Below are 23,211 nucleotides of genomic sequence, written 5' to 3' on the forward strand. Positions count from 1 at the left end.
TCACCAAAGACATGGACCTTTATTCCTACCGTCTGCCTCTGGGGGTGTGTGCAGGCATTGCACCATTTAATTTTCCTGCCATGATCCCCCTTTGGATGTTTCCTATGGCTATGGTTTGTGGAAATACTTTCCTAATGAAACCATCAGAACGAGTACCTGGAGCAACTATGCTTCTTGCTAAGTTGCTTCAGGATTCTGGTGCCCCCGATGGAGCATTGAACATCATCCATGGACAGCATGAAGGTAACTTTTTTATGTGGCTACTTATCTGACTCCCAAAGGAATTAAGGTGTTCAGTATTGATTGGTAATTTTAAATTTTATTTATGTGCATGTGACTCTGTGTGTGTCTGTCACATATATGTGGGTACCCGAAGAGGCCAGATCAGGGCATTGGATCTCCTGAAGCTGGAGTTTCAGGTGTCTGTGAGGTGCCCAGGATGTGTGCTGAAAACTGAATTCATATCCTCTGCAACAGTGAGATGCATTCTCAATCACTGAGCCATCTCTCCAGCTCTGTGATTGGGGATTCTAGGATGAGGAAATTAGCAAGGGAGGATTTACTAATAGTAACCTCCATGTTTTAAGGTCATGTGTCTTAACCATCTTGCCATTTGGATGGGTTAAAGTAACTAACTAGGGAGTAGCAGTGTTTCCTACTCTATACTACATGTTAGGATACCTGAAAAATGGACTAGGACCAGACAAAGATAAGATTAAAGAGAAAGTTCATTTTCTTGTTTATTATCTCAACAGCCCTTTAAAGGAGGTAATATTTTTAATCTTACAGATGAGAAAATGAAGGCAGAATGCAATTAAGTCATATGCCCTAAGTAACACTACCAGAAACCAGGAAAATTAGGATATATCTGTTCAGGAAGGTTGGCTCTGATTCTTACTTTTAAATAGTGTACCCTGTCAGAACCTCTTGCATGAGGGTCTAAGTATCTGAGAATCTTAGACATAACATATTCTTAAAGGATAAAATGAAAAAATTAAGTTTTGAAAGAATATTACTTTGAGAAAAATAGAAATTGTAGTCTTTATGGGCTGTCAAAATGGATCAACATGTAAAGGCACTTGGCAAATAAGCAAGATTCCTGGAAACCATGTAAAGGTGTGAGGAGAAAACCAGTTCCACAAAACTGTCCTCTGCTGTCTACATGCACAGAGAGACACACATCATCACCGTCACACACATGCACACAATAATAAAATAACGTTTAAAGAAATTATGACTTTCAGAGATTAGAAATGTTTCCATTTAGAAGTGTTTCTACAATACTAATGAGAATAAATAACAAATAGAATTCGTAATTGTTTTGTTTTGTTTTGTTGTTGGTTTGGTTTTTTGAGACAGGGTTTCTCTGTGGCTTTGGAGCCTGTCCTGGAACTAGCTCTTGTAGACTAGGCTGGCCTCAAACTCACAGAGATCCGCCTGCCTCTGCCTCCCGAGTGCTGGGATTAAAGCCGTGCGCCACCACCGCCCGGCAGAGTTTGTAATTTAAAGACAGGTGTGAAGGCACATGACTGTCAAACCAGGATTTGGGAGACAGAAGCCAGTGGATCTCTGCACGTTTGAGACCAGCCTGGTCTAGTACACTCTAGGCCACTAGTTGGGGTACATAGTGAGACCCTGTCTCAAAAATGAAACCAATTGTAATTTAAGGGAAATAAGAGCACATCACAGTAGGATTTCCATGTAAATGTGTTTGAATGTTAATTTGCTGTCTGGGGAAGGAATGATTTGCTGTGTTGATAAGCCTATAGGCTTCTTTATGGTAATAATTTATTTTCTTTTTAAAGCTGTAAATTTTATTTGCGACCATCCAGACATCAAAGCAATCAGCTTTGTGGGCTCCAACCAGGCAGGAGAGTACATCTTTGAAAGAGGGTCAAGAAATGGCAAGAGGGTTCAAGCCAACATGGTAATTTCTCATTCCCTTCACTCCTCAAGCTTGGCTGTGTGTATATGAAAGAGCTAGGGATTGTCCTCAGTTGTCAGGCCACTCATTCCATGTCTTGTGAAGGCCAGCATTCGTCACTTCATCCTGACTGTCTTCCCCTTAGTCCCCGAACCTTATGAAGTTTAATGCTGTTGTGGTGACCATCTTTTATCATATACAATTAATCTTGGTAACAAAGGACATATTCTTCCTCAAAAATGTTACTCAAATTCTTTAGTCTTCAGCATTAACAGCCAAATTTTTCTTTCTAGACCTTATTTCTTGCTTCTTTTAAAAGAATACCTAACTATTATTGATATGGCTTAAAAACATGATAAAGATACAGTTATCCCTGACGTTATTTATCATTACACAACCAGTTTGTTAAGGGGCTGGAAAGGGACTGGGTCACATAAGGTTCATGTCCTCATATAATACATAGTTTACTTTTGTAGTTTACTATTATTTTGTTTGGTTTGGTTTCGGTTTTTTGAGACAGGGTTTCTTTGTGAGTCCTGGCTGTCCTGAAACTCACTCTGTAGACCAGGATGGCCTCAAACTCAGATATTCTCCTGCCTCTGCCTCCTGAGTGCCAGGATTAAAGGTGTGCGCCACCACTGCCCAGCTTCTACTAGTCTCTTAACCTGTCAATTTGAAAGTAACAGCTTTCCCGCTCCCACCACCATCTTGTAAATGGCTTTGACCTAAATAAATACATATCAGTTTCTCAAGGATATTAAAATAAATGGAGCCATATTTAGTATTGCTTAGACTCTGTCTCAAAGTAAAATGTTTAAAAAAAGAGATATACCTCAGTGGCTAATATTTCCTTGGCATGTATGAAACCTAGGTTCAATCCCCAATACTGCAAATTTTTTTTAAAAAGCCATTTTAATCTTTGTTCAAAATAACAAAAGATACAGTCTTTCCTTAAATTCTCATTTTATATATCAGATTCTTTGCCTAAGTTCTGGCTTAACTTAATTTAGCTAAGAAGACCTGTCCACTTTTCGCGTTTCTTTAGGGTGCCAAAAACCATGGGGTAGTCATGCCAGATGCCAATAAGGAAAACACCCTCAACCAGTTGGTTGGTGCCGCATTTGGAGCTGCTGGCCAACGCTGCATGGCCCTTTCAACAGCCATCCTTGTAGGAGAAGCTAAGAAGTGGCTGCCAGAGCTGGTGGAGCGTGCCAAAAATCTGCGAGTCAATGCAGGTAACCAGTCACCTGCCAGGTAACTAGACTTTGCTTCCCTGGCACTAACTTCTTAGATCTGGCATTGGCTTTGCCCAGGGGAGCAGTTCTGTACGCTTCTACTGCTGCCTTTCTTGAACTCCACTTGTCATTCAGAGCTATTTCAGCAAATTTTTGTTAATACCAACCTTGGACCCTTCTGCTTGTTCTATAGGAGACCAGCCCGGAGCTGATCTTGGTCCTCTCATCACCCCCCAGGCCAAAGAGCGAGTCTGCAGTCTGATCGACAGTGGAACAAAAGAGGGGGCTTCAATCCTTCTGGATGGGCGAAAAATTAAAGTCAAAGGCTATGAAAATGGTAACTTTGTTGGACCAACCATCATCTCCAATGTCAAGGTAAACAACTCTGAATTATTTCGCAAATGCCAAAGCTGAGAACACCTTAGAGGTTCTGGAGTCTCTAATTTATAAGTGAAGACTACAACTCTTGCCAGGATTGCTCAGTTATTCTGTCTGAAAGCTAAATAAGTCTCCCTGACTTCCAACCAGAGCTCTTTTCAGTGGGCGGCACACGTCCTGGTTTGCTCTCTATTGCTGTGATAAAGCACGACTGAAGTCCACGCGGGGAGGAAAGGGCGCATCTCTTCTTGTTTCAGTCACATGCCAATCTGATGGGGGTGATTCCTCATCCCAGATGACTGGAATATGTCAAGATGACACAAAACCAACCAGTATGGCAGACTCTCCCTGGAAGACGAAATATCCTCAGCTTTGTGAAAAGGAGTCTGTCACAGTTAATCTGGTGCACAGTACAATCAACCACAAGTTTGTGGCTGTGTTCCAGTAAAATTTTATTTATGGACATACACTTGGACTTTATAATTTTTTTAAATATTTATTATGTATACAATATTCGGTGTCTGTGTGTATGTCTGCAGGCCAGAAGAGGGCACCAGACCTCATTACAGATGGTTGTGAGCCACCATGTGGTTGCTGGGAATTGAACTCAGGACTTTTGGAAGAGCAGGCAATGCTCTTAACCACTGAGCCATCTCTCCAGCCCCCTGGACTTTATAATTTTATGTCATGAAATAGTCTTCTGAATTTTTTCCTAACCATTAAAAAAAAAAGGTAAAGACTATTCTTAGTTTGTGGGCTGTATAAGAACAGGCAGCTGCCACATTTGGCCTACAGGCAGTAGTTAAAAATCCTTTGTGTTACATTTCCCTTCCCCACTTGCTCATAGCTACTATAATGCCCCGTTCAATATATTAACTACCCAGGATTTATAGACTATTTTACCCCATGCCCAAAAGTTAATTTCATCTTTACTAAAATGAAAAAAAGAGATCATCAATCAATTTTTATATGTCAAAGTTTGAAAGTCTCTCAGCTAACATTTATGATGAAATTGAGGCAGGCTTTTTGTTGTATATCCTCACTAATCCTGAAAGATCACAGGTTGAAGTTTCTTGCCACAGAACAGCTGAGGAAAAACTTATTGGCAACACACACAGTTGGCTAGATATAATGATGAAGGATGTTTTGAATGTTTAACTAGAAACCCAATATCAAAATTGGAGACTTATTTGAAAGCAAAGGAATGAGTGAGAATGGGCGTTTGGTTACAGAGCACTCAGCAAGGAGTTTCTAGAAAAGTTATGGTGTACTTAATATGTTTGTTCATAAAAATGACTTTTCATGTAACTTTCATTAACAACGTGTGAAACAAGTTGTACAAGTATTAAAAAGGAAGCGAGTAATGGGTCTTGAACTTGAAATAGGGTACTGAACAGCAAAGAATGCAAAAATTCCAAGATATTTATATGATGGGAGTACCAAAGATTTCTACCTTTGAACAGAAGAGAAGATGGAAGATTACTAGCACGAAAGCTGCTTGTGGAGTCAGGGTGCCAAAAATGCAAAAATACTCAATTTAAAAGGCTGACTTCTTTCTGGATCCATCTCTCCTGACAGCCAAGTATGACCTGTTATAAAGAGGAGATTTTTGGTCCAGTTCTTGTGGTTTTGGAGACAGACACGTTGGATGAAGCCATCAAGATTGTAAATGACAACCCATATGGAAATGGAACTGCCATCTTCACCACCAATGGAGCCACTGCACGGAAATATTCTCACATGGTGGATGTCGGACAGGTTTGTGAATGGAATTTTTGAAGATTCTTATAACTAAGAGGACAAAACAGTACACAATGATCAGTCAGCTGCAATGCGTTTGAAGACTGCACCTTTAATTGCCCATAATTCCCCATCCTTTCCTCAGTAATAAAAATTCTTAGGGTGAAGCACAGGGTGCAAAGATGACTACTCAAAAATTGATACCTCTAAAAAAACCAAACCAAGCAAAATATAAAGTCCAAAGAGAAAAATAAAATTGGTCTCTGTAGTCTTTGTGCTTCTATATGGACACTCTGTGGGTTGAGCTGTGATCAGTACTTGGTGTGCGTTTGTTCTCTTTAGGTGGGTGTGAATGTCCCCATTCCAGTGCCTTTGCCAATGTTTTCCTTCACCGGCTCTCGATCTTCCTTCAGGGGAGACACCAATTTCTACGGCAAACAGGTAACTTTTGAGTTGGAATTCTCTTTTCCTTTGAGAAACTTTCTTGAGCATCTTCAGAGCAAGATTACATAAGGAAGGACCGGCTGGCAGCTGCTGTGGCGTCATCTTTTCTGCTCTGTTTCACAGGCCCCTAAAAAAAGATTGAAAAGTTAACCATATTTTGCTAACCCTCTTCATGAGTAACTGTAGGCAGTAGATTTAGAGAAAAGAGTATAAGGAAATCCAAACCTCTGTATAGATTATCTCCTTTTTCCGTGACCCTCTGTCATCTGAATGACATCTGATCATTTAGCATGTCTTGGCTTAAAGATCCTCAAGCTTATTCTTGTATAATAAATTATCCATATATTAAGTGGGGTGGGATTGAACATAGGTCTTGCATCTGTACACTATTTTAGGTTTGCCACTTTACATAATATAGTACATTATCACTGACTACTAGAAATAGAATTTGCTTAATACCAGTAACTTTGCCATGTTACTTCAGTTTCTCCTCATAACATCAATAAAAGGTGTTTGTGATATAAACATTATCACAGACAGGGCTCAAGAGTTAGCCATAGTAAAGGGTCGAAGCAGGATTTGAGCAAAGTCTGTTGACCTTGCTTCTTAGCTTGGAAATAGAGTGGCCTGAAAATTTAACAAGATTACATCGCTCAGTTTTTCTGCTTTGATACCCTTATGCTTAAAATTCTAACTTTAGTATATTAATGATGTCTAAGGTTTGACTGTTTAGTATGTGGCAGATATTATGTCAAGTGTTTTTATTATTTACTTCTTGTGTGAGAGATGGGAAGGGCTATCCATTTGGAGGTCAGAAGACAACCTTGGATGTTGACCCTTGCCATCTTGACTCCTGTTGTTTGCCAGACTAGCTGGCCCTTGAGCTTGCAGAGAGCCTCCCATCCCACCACACAGAATTACTGAAGCTTGCTACTGCACCTGACTTTTAAGGGTTCTGGGAATTTGAACTCAGGTCCTAATGTGGCAACTGCTTTACCCACAAAGACATTGCCCCAGATTTATTTTTTTGGAGACATGGTCTTATATATCCTAAGATGGTCTCCAACTCACTGTTGTAGTTAAGGATGACCTTGAACTTCTGATCCTCCTGCCTCTACCTCTTGGATCTTAGAATTATAGTCATGTAATACCATGCCTGGTTTATTCCATGTTGGAGATTGAATCCAGGACTTCATGCATATTAAACAAGCATTCTACCAATTGAGCTATATCCCAGCCCCATAAGTGTGGTTTTATTTTGGAGAGGGTTGTTTTAATTATATGTGTGTGTGTGTGTGTATGTATATGTATATATGTATGTATATATGTATGTATGTATGTATGTATTTTTCCCACATACATGTCTGTGTACTATGTGTGTAACTGATTCTCTCAGAGGCCAGAAGAGGGTGTTGGATTCTCCTGGAACTGGAGTTACAGGTGATTGTGCTGCCAAGTGGGTACTGGGAATGAAACCTGGGTCCTTTGCAAGAGCGGAGTTGCTATTAATAGCTGAGCCATCTCTCTACACTCCCATAACTGTTTTAGGTAGACTGTCTCATGAACATTGGATTTTGTTGCACCAATCACTCAAATAGGAACCTGAGTATTTTAGCATCACCTTCAAAATTAATTTGAAGTTATATACTCCTAGAAGTATACACTGACTCTTTTTTTTTTTTTTGTCCTTTTTAGGGCATCCAGTTTTACACTCAGCTAAAGACTATCACATCTCAGTGGAAAGAAGAGGATGCTACTCTTTCGTCACCTGCTGTAGTCATGCCTACCATGGGGCGTTAGAAGCAAGTTCTTCAAGACTCCATACAATCTGAGTCATTTCCCGTCATTCTTGGCCACGTTCACTTGCCATCTTTGCTCATATCAGATCCATGATAATGGAATATGTTGCAACTAAACTCTTTCTCAGAACTGCCAGTCCCTTCAAAGTAATAGGGAGGCAGCAGGGAAACACTAGTGCTGGGTCTGCACTTGCTCTCTGTACTTCTCTTCTGGAGGTAACTTGTAATTGTGAAATGCTTACCTGGAGTGAGAGCTGAGAACTGTCTTCTAACAGTTCTTCTGATGACTTGGAAAGGAATGCCAGTGTAGGGACAGAGTTCCCAATACCTGGAAGAACTCTTGGACAGGGAAATAGGAAGTAGCGGTTCACCTCAGGTTGAGCCTCACACACAGCCCTCCATCGATTCTCACTTGATGTTTTCTCTTATCCCAACATTGTGACACCTGCTGCTTCTCTGCTCAGTGCCACTTCTTCTTGTTTTGATTCATGACCACTACTTAATTCTATCATTGTCCATATTCTTTTCTTAAAATGCTTCTCAAAGATACCTCAGGACGCAAACAATGTTAGCTTTTTGTTATGTGTGCCATGTTTCATGGTTCGCTTCAGCAATCATTAATCAATACTCTAGCCATTAATACAGATGCAAATAAATCCTTAGAAATTATATCACAAAGTTATATTTTACCCAGAAATCAAAGAATGTTCTAATCGTGAAAGTGGATAAGATTCTTTGCCTTAAACAAGCCTAACCTATTTTTTTTTTTTTTTGGTTTTTCGAGACAGGGTTTCTCTGCAGCTTTAGAGCCTGTCCTGGAACTAGCTCTTGTAGACCAGGCTGGTCTCGAACTCACAGAGATCCGCCTGCCTCTGCCTCCCGAGTGCTGGGATTAAAGGCGTGCGCCACCACCGCCCGGCTTGCCAGCATTTCTCATTAGTTGATACTTATTAATGAAAGATCTTTTCATATAGAATAATTGATTGGGCTACAAGAAACTTACAAGTTTCCATGCTTTGACAGTATTTGGCCATCACTTTTTCAACTGTCTTTCAACTTGCCTCTGAAAATCTTTCCTTTCCTTTCCTTTCCTTTCCTTTCCTTTCCTTTCCTTTTTCCTTTTTCCTTTTTCCTTTCCTCTCCTCTTTCCTCTCCTCTCGCCTCTCACCCAGCCCAGCCCCGCCCCGCCCGTCCCCTCCTCTCTCCTCCCCTCCCCTCTCCTTTTCTCTCCTTTCCTTAAGTCAGAAGAGGCTTCTGTGCTGAATAGAGTAGTTTCTGGCTGTCTGACCTGTCTGAAGCCCAGCTTTCTGAACTAGATGGCTGCTTGCTCTGCTAGCTTAATCCTTAGTGCTGAGTGAGCTGTGGTACCGGTCATTTATTTTCCTCTGTTCTGTACAGGCATGTGGACAGTGCTACTCTGGTCCATCGGGTTATTTGGTGAGTTAAAATAAAGGTGGTGAAAAACCTTGAAAATTCCTACTCTGTGGGCCTAAGATTATTAGCATATCCTCATTCAGAGCCTTCAATCATTTTAACAAAACACAACTCTAATTTTTTTGTTTTCCATCCTAAAGTCAAGTAGAAACTTGTAGTTTGTGATTATAACACCCTGCGTTTTCTTATAAAACATAGTTCATACCTAATTCAATCCAACAACTTTGGGCTGGGTTGAAAAGTGGTTATTATCTAAATTCCAAACAGAATTTAATTACAAAAAAATTCTAATATTTTCATTAGATATAAAGGAAGGTACCTTTAAAAACTGCCAACTAATCAAAATTGTGTTACTCTAATTAGAATCAACTGATTTGGGCAGCTACTTATGCTCAAAGAGTTTGTTTCTTAGATGAAATCTACAGTTCTATTCAGGTTAGTATCACTAAAACAGAGAACCAGCATTTTCCTTTTTATTCTTTTATGATCTCATTTGAGTTTTGTCAGATTATGTACTGATTATGAATAACCAAGTACAAATAAAAAGTCCTTAAGAAAAAAAAGCCTTTGGAAAAATGGTCTTTTTCTTCCTTTGTTCTCCAGGTTACAGTGATTCTGTGTCTGATATATACTCAAAGCCAAGAACTGCAAGGATATTTTGTCTGTGTTCCTATAAAGACAGGAGGGCTGAGTGTTAGCTCCACAGGGAGGCACAAAGCTTCATTCACCAGCACTGAAAACAGTAATGCAATACACATTTTGACTAAGCCACCTATTTCAGAAAGAAATCTATAGGTTCTTCAGGTACATATAATATACCTTATTAGTATGGACATTTTTATAAAATTTTCTATGGTCTCCTCCTTAAGAGATGCTTGGGTAGTAGAGAACTGTGAACTAGCCAGACATACAGTGAAAGGTAACAGTGGTGTATTGTCTGATTAGATAGCAGATTCCTTACTCTGTCAAAGTCCTGTAATCCTTTAGAAATAACACCAGGTGACATCATTTTCTTGGAGTCTGATACTGGAGCTTGCTGGGTGATGAAGGTTTGATCTGGAAGGTTAACTTCATCCCTATAATGACAAAAATAGTGCTTTCAACAGTCGTACATGGAATCTGGTTCAGAACAACAGACTTGCTAAATCATTCTCACTTAACTCCAGCTATAAAATATCCACAAGGGACACTGCGATCAGGCTTTTGTTTGTAACTCTGGCAGGAGAACTCTTACCCAGTTTCTTTCATTTCTCCACTGTCAGGAATAATATGGTCCGGAACAGGAGGCTTAGAGCTCTGCTTGTATTTCCTGTGATGGATAAACATCAATAAACAAATGAGGCAATGTCTCCTTGTGCCTTCCTATTTCAATACCCTTAAACTGAGTCAAATTTCAGTTAGATAAGGTTTCCATTTTAAGAATGAGTTTTATACACATGATATATATGCACACAAATAAAGCAAATATATAAAATACATATAAATAAATATATATAAGCAAACATACAGTTTATTTTGGTTTTGGTTTTTTGTTTGTTTTTGTTTTTTTAAGATAGGGTTTCTCTGTGTAACAGCTCTGGCTGTCCTAGAACTCTGTAAACCAGGCTGGCCTTGAACTCAGAGATCTACCTGCCTCTGTTCCCCAAGTGCTGGAATGAAAGGCATGTGCCACCATTGCCTGGCTAAAATGTGATATATTAAGTAATGGAATACAATAGCTTAGCGTTGAGACATGTTGAAACAAATACCTATGGAGAGAACCATAAGGAGCTCCTCATGGACAGTGAGTGATGACTCACGGCCAGGCCGAATGAGAGAACTCATCAAACACCCAGGAAGTTCCCTTCCCACAGTGGATCCGTGCGTAAAAGTACTTGCTGCAAAAGCAAGAAGACATGAGTTCAAATCTAGCATTTGGAGGAGGACACAGGTACATCCTGGGAACTAAACAACAAAAAAGAATTTATGTCAAGTGAATGGTTTTGGGTTTTGGGTTGTTCTGAATAGGGAGAGTTGGCTCCCAGTTCAACATGAACCTAAGGATGAACTGAACTCCTGATCCTCCTCCCACCTCTGGAAATACGAGGAATTAAAGAAAGGTATGAAGCCTAGATTATCCCTAATCTAGGGATAATCTGTCTTCATTGTGAAGGTCAAGAAAGTTCTGATAAAGGAAAAGCTTGAGCCAATAATACCCAAGTTAACATACAGAAAGGGTAAAGAGCGACTTCAGGGCACACATAAACACAGACACACACAGACTGTCAGGACACAGAAGATAGCCAGTGTAACAGGCGCAATATACTTCAGAAAGTGTATTAATGTAATTTATTCATTATTCTGAATGAGTGAGCTTATAGAGATCAAGTGCTATGGAATAATCCTTCAGTACACTATGAAGACATATTACTCTCATTGGTTAATAAAGAACTGACTGGCCAGTAGCCACACAGGAAGTATAGGTGGGACAGTCAAATTGAGAATGCTGGGAGAAAGAAGGGTAGAGTCAGTGGAGTCACTAGGAGACACAGAAAGAGCAAGACATGCTGAGGACAGGTAAAGCCACAAGCCACATGGAAGTACATAGATTAATAGAAATGGGTTAATTTAAGTTGTAAGAACTAGTTAATAATAAGCCTGAGCTATAGGTCAAGCATTCATAATTTATATTAAGTTTCTTGTGGTTATTTGGGGGCAACTGCCAGGGTACAGGAAAACTCCCCCTACAATAAAAAATATCATATGTTGACTTCCCAAGAAAGACACATATGCCACTCCTAAACTTGACTTAAGCAAGTGTGAAGAAAACAGCATATACTTATTCAAATGGTGGCAACATTAAATACTCTAGTAGTTAAACATGAAAGAAATCCTTGGTAAAACACTAATAGTGCCTAAGTGATTGCTAAGATTTATTTTAGCTGCTTACTGTTTGTACTCTATGTAGGTCAATTACAAAAGTCTATTGTTGAATTCACAGTTATACATAGTCAATTCCTAATTATTACTATTCTTACTTAGAGGTGGAGGCAGATCAGGGGTTCAAGACTAGCTTTGGTGACAAAATGAGACAGAAGCAACCTGAGCTACATGACACTCTGCTACAAAACAAACATCAGCCTAAAATAATTTGTTCATCTCTGCAAACCAATATAGGCTCAAAAGTTAAGTTTTCCTGAAGGTGGGGCTGGAGAGATGGCTCAGTAGTTGGCAGCACAGGCTGCTCTCCCAGAGGTCCTGAGTTCAATTCCCAGCAACCGCAAGGTTTTTCACAACCACCCGTAATGAGATCTGGTGCCCTCTTCTGACCTGCAGATGTACCTGCAGGCAGAACACTACACATAGTAAATAAGTCTTTGAAAAAAAAAAAGTTTCCCTGAAGGTGCCGGCCATTCAGCTCATCAGTGATCCTCAGGAAGCATCGCCTTAAATGTCTGAGATTTATTTTATCTCTCCCATTTCCACATCTCCTTTAGTTTTTGTGTTTATTCGTTCATCTCCCAGTCTTTGTCTATAAGAGTTGCAACAGCCGAGCAAGTAGCTAAGGCCTTTCTGGTTCTTCAGTGTATTTCTGTAATTCTCAATAGCAATATAGTAATTGTTCCCATGTGGCTTCTAGGTTTGATAACCAACCTGACATTTCATTACAAGAATGGGAAATTACCTTGCAGCAAAACCATTCATTTTTGCAAAGAGCAATCTTAAGACTTTCTCCTTTTGCTCCCAGGTCAAATCTCTAATATCCACATTTTTTTGAGTACTTGGCCTGAAGAATTAAAAAAAAAAAGGTTAAAAATGTGACCAAAGTAAACTGACCAGATAGTATATAATGATTTCAAAGCAAACTGTGCACGTTACAAAATTCTAAATTGAAAAGGATCGTCAGCACACTAGCCAATGCAAAGTGTTCTGTTGTCATGAAGTCAAGTGAGAACCACGCGTGTACTGTGATCTGAACCGGCAGGTTATAGTGGGCAGACTACAGACTACAGTGCTGAAGAGAAACTAGATGCACCTCTGATACAGTCTAAGCTGCCTCGGACATCCCACTTTCTATGGTAGGAGTAAATCTTTAATTTTGAGACTTTTGGTTAATAGTGATGCGGGGGCACTACTGAATGCCCCCAATCCATGTAACATTTCTGCATGACACTAGTTAACTACAAAGAATTATATTTTTTTATTATATAATTGTTATTACCTATGAACTGAAAAAGTATGCTTATTAATCCCAGCACTCAGGAGGCAAGAGGCAGGCGGATCTCTGTGAGTTCGAGACCAGCCTGGTCTACAAGAGCTAGTTCCAGGACAGGTTCCAAAGCCACAGAGAAACCCTGTCTCGAAAAACCAAAAAAAAAGTATGCTTATTAAAAATATTTAAACTAGCCTGATGTGGTGATGCATGCCTTTAGTCCCAGCACTTGGGAGGCAGAAGCAGGTGACCTTTGTGAGTTTGAGGCCAGCCTGGTCTACAGAGACAGTTCCAGGACAACCAGGGCTGCATAGAGAGACCCTGTTTCAAGAAAGAAAAAAAAAAGTTTAGGGGGCTGGAGAGATGGCTCAGTGGTTAAGAGCATTGCCTGCTCTTCCAAAGGTCATGAGTTCAACTCCCGGCAACCACATGGTGGCTCACAACCATCTGTAATGTGGACTGCTCCCCTCTTCTGGTCTGCAGACATACACAGACAGACTAATGTATACATAATAAATAAATAAATATTAAAAAAAAGTTTAACCTAATCTAATACTTTTCAACAAATTTCCAATTTATAGAAACTAAGATAAAGAAAGTAAAAGACATTACAATGATGTCACTAAGCACAAAATAATAGCCACCTTTACAAATGTCTGTCATGAGATAAGTGGGGATGGCTGCTAAGAACATATACAGCCTACACACTATGCCAAGTACAGGGGCTATGAAGATAAGTCAGTTTCTGTCCTCAAGTAGCTTACTACGAAATCTGTCCAACAGACTGAATCTTTTCTAGAGGAAAGAAGACTGTAGCCCAGGCCAGGAACTTTTGTCTGTCCTGTGCTAGGACCTGCTGAGTTCTCCTTTTTTTTTTTTTTAAAGGATAAGAAAACAAGGACACAAAAAGACAATATATTACAGTGTCATTAGTACCATTTTTCAGCCTCCATGAGATCCTGATTCACACTATTGGTACTGTGCTCTTTGCCATCAAAGGTCCTGATTCTGGGATACTCTGTTCTTCCCGCACACGCTGTTCTCATTTTTAGATTGAAAGCAGCTTGTGCTATCTGCTTGTATTGCTTCCTGTTGATGAGAATCTGCTCCTTCACTTGGTATAGAGCATCAAGAAAGAACTGTTCCACTTCTGTCCTCTCATCCAGGATGTTCTTAGCCAGCTTCTTCACTCGATTCATTTCCCTGTCCTTCATCTCAAGAAGCTGCTGCAGCTTGTCAATTTCCACCTGACCTGCTTGGTTCTCTATAATTGCCTTTTGCTGCAGTTTCAAAACTTCAGCCTCAAACTCTGTGGTCATATAGGTCAGAGCGTTCTCCAAGCTTACCACCTTCTTCTGAAGAGTTTGGATTTGTGATTTCTGCTGGGTAAGTTGCATAATCTTTTCCTTAACCAATAGCTCATTGATTTCCTAAAAATCAGAAAGGTTTTCTTTTCTTTAAATATTCTAGAACTTAAAAGTCCCTCAATAATTTTTTAAAATTTTATTTATTCATATTTTATGTGTGAGTACTCTGCATGTATACCTGCACACAAGAAGAGGGCATCAAGTCCTATTACAGATGGTTGCGAGGAACCATGTGGTTGCTGGGAGTTGAACTCAGGACCTCTGGAAGAGGAACCAGTGCTCTTAACTGCTGAGCCACCTCTCCAGCCTCCCTTAATACGTTCTGTTACGTAAGGGGATCTGAGCTACATGTTAGGCTGAGGCAATTATTTTGATATCTCTGTGGGCAGAAAAACATCTTTAGATCCTTGCCTAGGCTTATGAAAGCAATCAGCTGATTTTATTAATTAGGAAACTTACAAACTTCCTCTATAATTCCTTTTTCCCTTTTTCTTCCTGCCAGAAGAGGCACCAGATCTCATTAGAGATGATTGTGAGCCACCATATGGTTGCTGGGAATGGAACTCAGGACCTCTGGAAGAGCAGCCAGTGCTCTTAACCACTCAGCCATCTCTTCGGCTCCCCTCTATAATTCTTAAAAGGTTATATATTTTATATTATTAAAATCAATAAAATTGTGCAAAACCACTGGCAAGTCTATAAAGAAAACTGTAGCAGATTCCTAGTTGTCTATCCTAATGTCCATTTTCTCTCTCCCTCAAGTCAGTTGAAAATTCCAGGGTCTCTTGCAGTTCAGAAAGGACAGGTTGCAATATAAGAGAACTTGGGGGGGGTGCTTGCTTTTTTCCCCCCAAGACAGAGTTCTCCGTGTAGCCCTGCCTGACCTTGAACTCTTTCTCTGAAGACCAGGCTGGCCTAGAACTCAAGAGATCCATCTGCTCTGCCTCTCAAGGGCTGGAATTAAAGGCATGTGCCATCACCACCCAGCTGAGATATAAGAAATAGGACACCTGGAAAGATTTTTAACAGAGCTATTTTTTGTTGTTTTGTTTTTGTTTCTTATCTTCCCTCCTGTTGTCTGGAGTAACCTTTAGGTCTCTTGTCAGCCACCTTGGCTACAAGGTACTCAACATACACAAACACTAAAATGAAAAAAATATTTAAGATAAGGGTTGGAAAGATGGCTTGGCAGTAAAGAAGAGCACTTGCTATTCTTGTAGAGGAACCAGGTTTGGATCCCAGCACTCACACGGCAGCTCACACTGTCTCTGTAACTCTAGTCCCAGGGGATCTGAAATTTTCTTTTGGCCTCCACAGACCCTGCATGCACATGGTGCACAGACATAAATACAACAGGCAAAACAACTATACATACAAAATAAAAATACAACTTTTTCCAATGTTAATAATCTAAGGTATATGTTGCAGAGAATGAAAGAAGACAGTCCTGATCTGAACTGCTCTCCTTCCAGCATCCTTTAGGGAGCTTTATGTGGTGATACCGCTAATGTGAGGTCGGTTACAGACAAATCAACTCCTAAATGATTAGGATCCAGCAACTCACAAAACAAAGTGAGTATTCTAAGGTATCAGAGGAGGAGAGGGTAAGAATTATGTTTTTATTTCTGATGTATTTGCAAAATCATGCCTAACATGTCTATAAAGTCATTTAGTAATTAATCTTTTCAAATAATACAACTATCAAGACAGAAGGAAAACAGTACTGCTGCCTTATCTATCATTATTATGCTCAATTCTTGGTATTTACCAACATAATCCTTAAAAAAAAAGAATGAAATCTAAATGAGAGTGGGAACCTTTTGATGTAAAAGGCAGGAATGACTTTCTTGTAACTTCTTGGAGTTTTTCTGTCGCACTTCAGCTTCTTTCAAGTGGTATGTAAGCGCCTTGTGAAGATACACGTTCTCTTTGAAAACATTTCTCCCAGCACTGTTCAACTGCCTGAAAGATATATAGATTTAAGAACCCAAAATATAGGCCCAAGTTTCTTGTATGTGGTGGGGGGTAGGGGAATGAGTCAAAGTTACTCTATGTAGACCAGGCTGGCCACAAAATCACAGAGATCCATCTGCCGCTGCCTCTGGAGTGCTGGAATTAAAAGTAGGCATCACCGCACCTGGCTCATGCCTAAGTTTTAAGTACTAGAGAACAATGTCGGCTTTGTTCTCCAAACATTATACTGACGACCACTAGGCCGGGTATGTAGGTGAGTGAGAGAATACTTGCTTAGCATGTGAAAATCCCTGGAATTAACTTCGAGCACCAGAGTTTGGGGGAGAGCAGAACACTGGACACATATGACACTACCACAATTTAGCCTATGAGTAACTACTTAATAGGTAGATGGTGATTTTGTGACTAAGTTCTTCCTCAGCAATAAGGAAAAACCTATGTGTTAGCTGGCCATGATGGTACAAGTTGTTTGACAACTTGAGCTATAGCAAGAACCTGTCTCTTTAAAAAAAAAAAAAACCTAGGAATAGTGGCATACCTTTAATCCTAGCTATTCAAGAAGCTGAGCAGGAGGCTGACAAGTCCATGACCTGCTTGGGCTACCTATCCTGTACAAGGCTGGCCTTGGCAATTAAGCAAGACTGTTTCAAACAGTGAAGGGAGCTTTGGGGTGTAGTTCAGTGGTAGAATGGATATGCACGCCTGGGTTTTCAACCTCTAGCACCTCACACGCAGTAATGTGGCACCAGTTTCCCATGCCCTCCTCTATCCATGTCATCTGTAACCTATAGAACTCCACGGTCACAGAGGTACAAGATGGAAGCAGCCCAAGTTCCTGCCTCACCCCCTGAAGAAAGCTGCCAGACTCATTATTACATTAACAAGAAATAAACCATCGAGACCTGGGCTTCATTGTTAACATAAACACACTCTAGCGTTATTACATAAATATATATATTCTGACAATCCCACAAAGTTGCTCAATGGCTCTACTTTAGGTGTGTTTGTAATGGTCTCACTGTGCGTTCTAGGCTGGTTTAGAATAGGTGACGCTCCAGCCTCAGCCTCCTAAGTACTGGGATTATTTTAAGTGTGTGCCACCATATCTGGATGGCCTATTTTTTTTCATGAAATTTATTTTCTTAAGAATTCTTCCAACAAGCCAGGTAATCCTAGCACTTGGGAGGCAGAGGCAGGGGGATCTCTGTGAGTGTGAGGCCAGTGAGATAGCTCCATGTCAGCAGAGGCGATGCCGCCAATCCCAATGACCTGAGTTCTAGCCCAGAAACGTGATGGAAGAAAGCACCAACTTCCCGCAAGTTATCTGACTTCCACACTCAAATTATGGTACTACTATACCCTCAAACGTGCCTACCTACCTAAATAAATAATAAAATGATTTTAAAAATACATTTTTCAGTAGTTAATTAGCATGCATGTAGATAGTCAGGATATAACTTCAAAGACTAGGTTGTTACTAGCATATCATGTTATTGAAAGGATGGAGCATAAAGGGTAGGGGATATGAAGAGGAAACAGGTAGACAAAAATATTTAAAGCAAGTTTGCCAAGAGACAAAGGAAGGTAAGAATAAAATAAAGGAAGCAACTGGCTCTTACACCACAGCTTCATGGTGGGCTCTCTCGGCCAGCATTACTATCCTCTTCTCAGCCTCTTGTTCCAGACGGTGCTAAAAGATACAATATGGGAGGCTTAAATACAAAACCATACATACACGCATCCATCCATCCATACATATATACATACATATTATTGATATTTATTGAGCTCTACATTTTTCTCTGCTCCCCTTCCTGTCTGTCCCCTCCCCCCTTCAACCCTCCCCCAAGGTCCCCATGCTCCCAGTTTACTCAGGAGATCTTGTCTTTTTCTACTTTCTACTTCCCATGTAGATTAGATCTATGTAAGTCTCTCTTAATGTCTGCATTGTTGTCTCAGTTCTCTGGGATTGTGGTTTGTAGACTGGCTTTCTTTGCTTTATGTTTATGCTATGAGTTGAGTACATGTGATAATTGTTTTTCTGTGTCTGGGTTACCTCACTCAAAATAATGTTTTCTAGTTCCATCCATTTTCCTGCAAAATTCAAGCTGTCGTTATTTTTTTCTGCTGTGTAGTACTCCATTGTGTAAATGTACCACATTTTCCTTATCCATTCTTCGATCAAGGGGCATTTAGGTTGTTTCCAGGTTCTGGCTATGACAAACAAAGCTGCTATGAACATAGTTGAGCACATGTCCTTGTGGCACGATTGAACATTCTTTGGATATATACCCAAAAGTGGTATTACTGGGTCTTGAGGAAGGTTGTTTCCCAATTTTCTGAGAAATCGCCACACTGACATCCAAAGGGCCTATACCAGCTTGCATTCCCACCAGCAATGCAGAAGTGTTCCCTTTTCCCCACCACCTCTCCAGCATAAGTTGTCATCAGTGTTTTTTTTTTAATTTGTTTATTTATTTATTATGTATACAATATTCTGTCTGTGTGTATGCCTGAATGCCTGAAGAGGGCACCAGACCTCATTGCAGATGGTTGTGAGCCACCATGTGGTTGCTGGGAATTGAACTCAGGACCTTTGGAAGAGCAGGCAATGCTCTTAACCACTGAGCCATCTCTCCAGCCCCCGTCATCAGTGTTTTTGATCTTGGCCATTTTTACAGGTATAAGATGGAATCTCAGAGTTGTTTTGATTTGCATTTCTCTGATGACTAAGGATGCAAAACCATACTTCTAAAACAAATATTTCATATCACAAAATAATTACTTCAGCATCAAACAGAGTTCTTTGTTTGGGAGCTGGAGAGATACTTCAGTGCTTAAAAGCCCTTACTGCTCTTGCGTTGGACTGGGTTCAGTTCCCAGCACCTATGTGGTGGCTCACAACAATCTATGACTCCAATTCCAGGGATCTGACACCTCTTCCAACATCCATAGGCCCCTAAACATGAATATACTCAGGCACATTCACATAAAATTAAAGAGATTAAAAAAATACTCCTGTTCATGTGACCTGATATAAAGAACTCTTAATTACTGTTGGATGAAAGAGGCAGCAAAAGGATAGTATGGGGTTAGAGGGAAGGCTCAGTGGTTGAGAGCACTGGCTGCTCTTCTAGAGGCTTGGGGTTCAATTCCCAGCATACAATATGGCAGCTCACGGTTGTCTGTAACTCCAGTTTAGGGGAATCGATGTCCTCTTCTGGCCTTGGCACAAGGCACACAAGTGCACAAACATAGATGCAGGCAAAACACCCATATGCATAACTACAAATAATTTAAAAATTTCTCACTGAGGCAGCAATATAACTATGATGGCTAATCTTGGTTGCCAACTTGGCACCCCTGGAACAAAGGAGCCTCAATTAAAGAACTGCCTCTCTCAGACAGACCTGTGGTCATGTCTGTGGGGCATTTTCTGAATTGCTAATTCATGTAAGAGGGCTGAGTCTGCTATGAGCTTGGGCTGAAAAAGAAAGATATCTAGCAGATTGAGCCTGGGAGCAGGCCAATAAGCAGTCTTCCATGGTCTCTGCTTTGGTTTCTGCCCTCACTTCTCTCAAGGTTGTTCTGCGACCTGGGGGCTGTAAGATGAAATAAACTCTTTCCTTCCCTAGTTGTTTTTTCATGATGATTAACAGAGTAACAGAAAAGCAATCTAGCATAATGGCATATCCATAAAGCAGGGAAAGACTTAGAACGCAGAGCTGGAAGATGTTTTGCTAAATGAAACATGATGAAAGTCACTCATTTTAAAATTGTGGAATGTGCAGGGCACGATGGCACACACCTATAATAACCAGCACTCAGGAGACAGAGGCAGGAGGAATCTCTGTGAGTTCAAGACCAGCCTCATCTACATTTTGAGTTCTGGGTGAGTAGAGGCTGCATAGTGAGATCCCATCTCAAAACAACAACAAAGGGGAAAAAAAGGGAAATACCAGGCTGAGGACTTAAGCCTTCACAAGTTGGCAGTCCCTTTTTTTTTTCAAGACAGGGTTTCTCTGTGGCTTTGGAGTTAGCTCTTGTAGACCAGGCTGGCCTCGAACTCAGAGATCCGCCTGCCTCTGCCTCTGGGAGTGCTGGGATTAAAGGCAAACGCACCACCACCGGGCTTGGCAGTCCCTCTTGAGGATATTTCAAGACTCTGACAGAAACAACCTAAGTGCCTACCCACTAACTGATGAATAGACGTGGTATATGTGTATGAATGTTGAAATGCTGTTGTCATAAGAGTGAAACCTGGTCATTTATGACAGCTTTACCAGAACTAGAGCTCACTGTGCTAAGTAAAATAAGTAAGGCACAGAAAGACTGTGTGATTTCCCTCAGAAGTATACTCTAAAAAGCTTGGTCTCCACCAGGCAGTGGGGGAAACTTTTAATCCCAGCATTCGGGAGGCAGAGACAGGCCGATTTCTGTGAGTTAGAGGCCAGCCTGGTCTACAAAGTGAGTTTCAGGACAGCCAGGGCTACACGGAGAAATCGTCTCAAAAAACAAACAAACAAACAAACAAACACAAAGGTTGACTTCTGGCTGGAAGTATAACTCAGTGGTAGAGTGCTTGCCTACCATGTGTAATGTCCTATGTTTAATCACAGCACCACAAAATAGGTAAATGGAAGATAGCTAAACTCATGGGAGTTGAGATAGGAATGGTAGTTATGGAGGGCAGGGAAAGTGAAGAGGGTGTCTTAGGGTTTCTGTTGCTGTGATGAAGCACCATGACCAAAACAACTGGGGAAGGAAAGGTTTTATTTTGCTTATATCTCCATATCACAGTTCATCACTGAGAAAATTCAGGGCAGAAACCTGGAGGCAAGAGCTAAGACAAAGGTCATGGAAGATTGCTGGTTACTGACTTGCTGGCCAGGGAACACTCAGCCTTTCTTACAGCACTTAGGACCACCAGCCCAGGAATGGTATCGTAAAGATGGGTTGGGCCTTACCACATCCATTACTATTTAAGAAATGGCAAACAGGCTTCCCTACAGTATAATCTTAGGGAGGCATTTTTCTCAACTGAAATTCCTTCCGCTCAGACTCTAAGCTTATGTCAAATTGACATAAAACTACCCCCAGAGGGGAGAGGATGGAGAAATGTAGATTTGGGTGCTAAGTTACAATTACATACAAGCACGACTTTCTGATGTGCTATGCACAAGCAACTTGAAAGTTGATAACAACATGCAATACGTTTCAAAAAACTAGAAGAAAATCTTTTGAAAGTTCCATCATAAATGGTACTTACATGAGGAGATGCATATCCTTATTAATGGAGCATCATGTACATACCTATAATCCCACCACTTGGAAAGTGGAACTGGGAAAATCAGAAGTTCAAGGCAGAGCCTCACTAATACAAAGTTTAAGGTCAGTCTGTGGCTACCTAAGACCTTATCTTAAAAGTCCGAAACAAGCTGGGTGGTGGTGGCACATGCCTTTAATCCCAGCACTCTGGAGGCAGAGGCAGGCGGGTCTCTATGTGTTTGAGGCTAGCCTGGTCTACAAGAGCTAGTTCCAGGACAGGCTCCAAAGCTACAGAGAAACCCTGTCTCAAAAAACAAAAACAAAACAAAACAAAAACAACCCCCCAAAAAAGGTCAAATTTAGGTTTTTATGTATAAATTAAAAATTAAAGGAAATGGGCAGTGGTGGCGCACGCCTTTAATCCCAGTACTCGGGAGGCAGAGGCAGGTGGATCTCTGTGAGTTTGAGGCCAGTCTGGTCTATAGAGTGAGTTCTAGGACAGGCTCCAAAGCTACAGAGAAACCCTGTCTTGAAAAACAAAAAACAAACAAACAAAAAAAAAACTGGAAAAAATTAAACACTGTGAGATTAAAGAATATTTGTTTTTCCTCATTTGTATTCTATTTCTTTTCTTTCTTTTTTTTTGATACAAGTCTTAGCTCAGAGCTAGCTTTGGACTCAAGATCCTCCTGCCTCAACATCTTAAGTGCTTCAATTATGCGTGCATACCACTACACTTATTTTCTGCTACTTGATAACATTTTCTAGATGATACCAATGAAATGTTGGAATGCTCAGAATGCATATAAACATACTTTGTTCTAGTAAACAAAGCATTTCTTAACACTAATATTTTATACCTTTTCTTCAAAAAATCTGCCTTCTAGTCTTCTAAGAGTCTCCTGATGTTTTTTCTCTGAGTTTCTTAAATTTTCTTTCAGCTAAAAAGAGAGAAAAAAATGGCTAAAAAATTGAGTGGAACATATTCATAGAAAATCATGAAGATACATTGTATGTTATATATTCTTGAAACATAAACACAAAATTAAATGTCATCTCCTCTGAGCACATTTTCCTTAACTCTATAGATTTACTAGATTGGATGGAGTTTCTTAAAGACTTTCCATGAGTAACCCTTCCCAGGGCATTCAGATATTTTCTCTTAGGGTATACGAAATACAGAGTCACACAATACATAGTCTGCAACCATAAAGATGATGACAGTGGACAGGGGAGATGGCTCAGCAGTTAAAACACTTCCAAGCAAGAGAAGCAGCTCAGAGCCCTAGAATTCCTGTGCATGACAGGTGGATGTGGCACCCACCTATAATTCCAGCTGGAAGATGAAAGGCAAGGAATCCAGGGGCAAGCTAGCGAGGGAAGACTGGTTTTATCAGGAACTCTGGATTTGATTGCGAGACTGCCTCAAAGAATAAGGTGAAAGAATGATTGAGGA

The 23,211-nt window shown here is 40.4% G+C and overlaps 2 protein-coding genes across 2 annotated transcripts in view; one reads left to right on the forward strand and one right to left on the reverse strand.

Annotated features, from left to right (window-relative positions):
* The window catches only part of Aldh6a1 (aldehyde dehydrogenase 6 family member A1), an 18,820-nt gene extending 10,629 nt beyond the window's left edge, over window positions 1–8,191 (forward strand). Inside the window, exons 6-12 of the mRNA XM_038338261.1 lie at window positions 1–243; window positions 1,806–1,927; window positions 2,970–3,159; window positions 3,353–3,534; window positions 5,116–5,295; window positions 5,620–5,718; window positions 7,417–8,191. The exon at window positions 1–243 is cut by the window's left edge and continues 60 nt beyond it. Coding sequence (XP_038194189.1) covers window positions 1–243; window positions 1,806–1,927; window positions 2,970–3,159; window positions 3,353–3,534; window positions 5,116–5,295; window positions 5,620–5,718; window positions 7,417–7,521 — 1,121 coding nt within the window. The 3' untranslated portion in view covers window positions 7,522–8,191. The remainder of the gene's footprint in view (window positions 244–1,805; window positions 1,928–2,969; window positions 3,160–3,352; window positions 3,535–5,115; window positions 5,296–5,619; window positions 5,719–7,416) is intronic.
* The window catches only part of Bbof1 (basal body orientation factor 1), a 30,514-nt gene continuing 12,672 nt past the window's right edge, over window positions 5,370–23,211 (reverse strand). The window contains exons 5-12 of the mRNA XM_038338260.2: window positions 22,616–22,696; window positions 18,107–18,177; window positions 16,331–16,475; window positions 14,083–14,576; window positions 12,619–12,720; window positions 10,189–10,263; window positions 9,916–10,030; window positions 5,370–5,848 (exon numbers count right to left, since the gene is read on the reverse strand). Coding sequence (XP_038194188.1) covers window positions 5,783–5,848; window positions 9,916–10,030; window positions 10,189–10,263; window positions 12,619–12,720; window positions 14,083–14,576; window positions 16,331–16,475; window positions 18,107–18,177; window positions 22,616–22,696 — 1,149 coding nt within the window. The 3' untranslated portion in view covers window positions 5,370–5,782. The remainder of the gene's footprint in view (window positions 5,849–9,915; window positions 10,031–10,188; window positions 10,264–12,618; window positions 12,721–14,082; window positions 14,577–16,330; window positions 16,476–18,106; window positions 18,178–22,615; window positions 22,697–23,211) is intronic.

Source organism: Arvicola amphibius, chromosome 7 (genome assembly GCF_903992535.2).
Source record: "Arvicola amphibius chromosome 7, mArvAmp1.2, whole genome shotgun sequence".
Lineage (NCBI taxonomy): Eukaryota > Metazoa > Chordata > Mammalia > Rodentia > Cricetidae > Arvicola > Arvicola amphibius.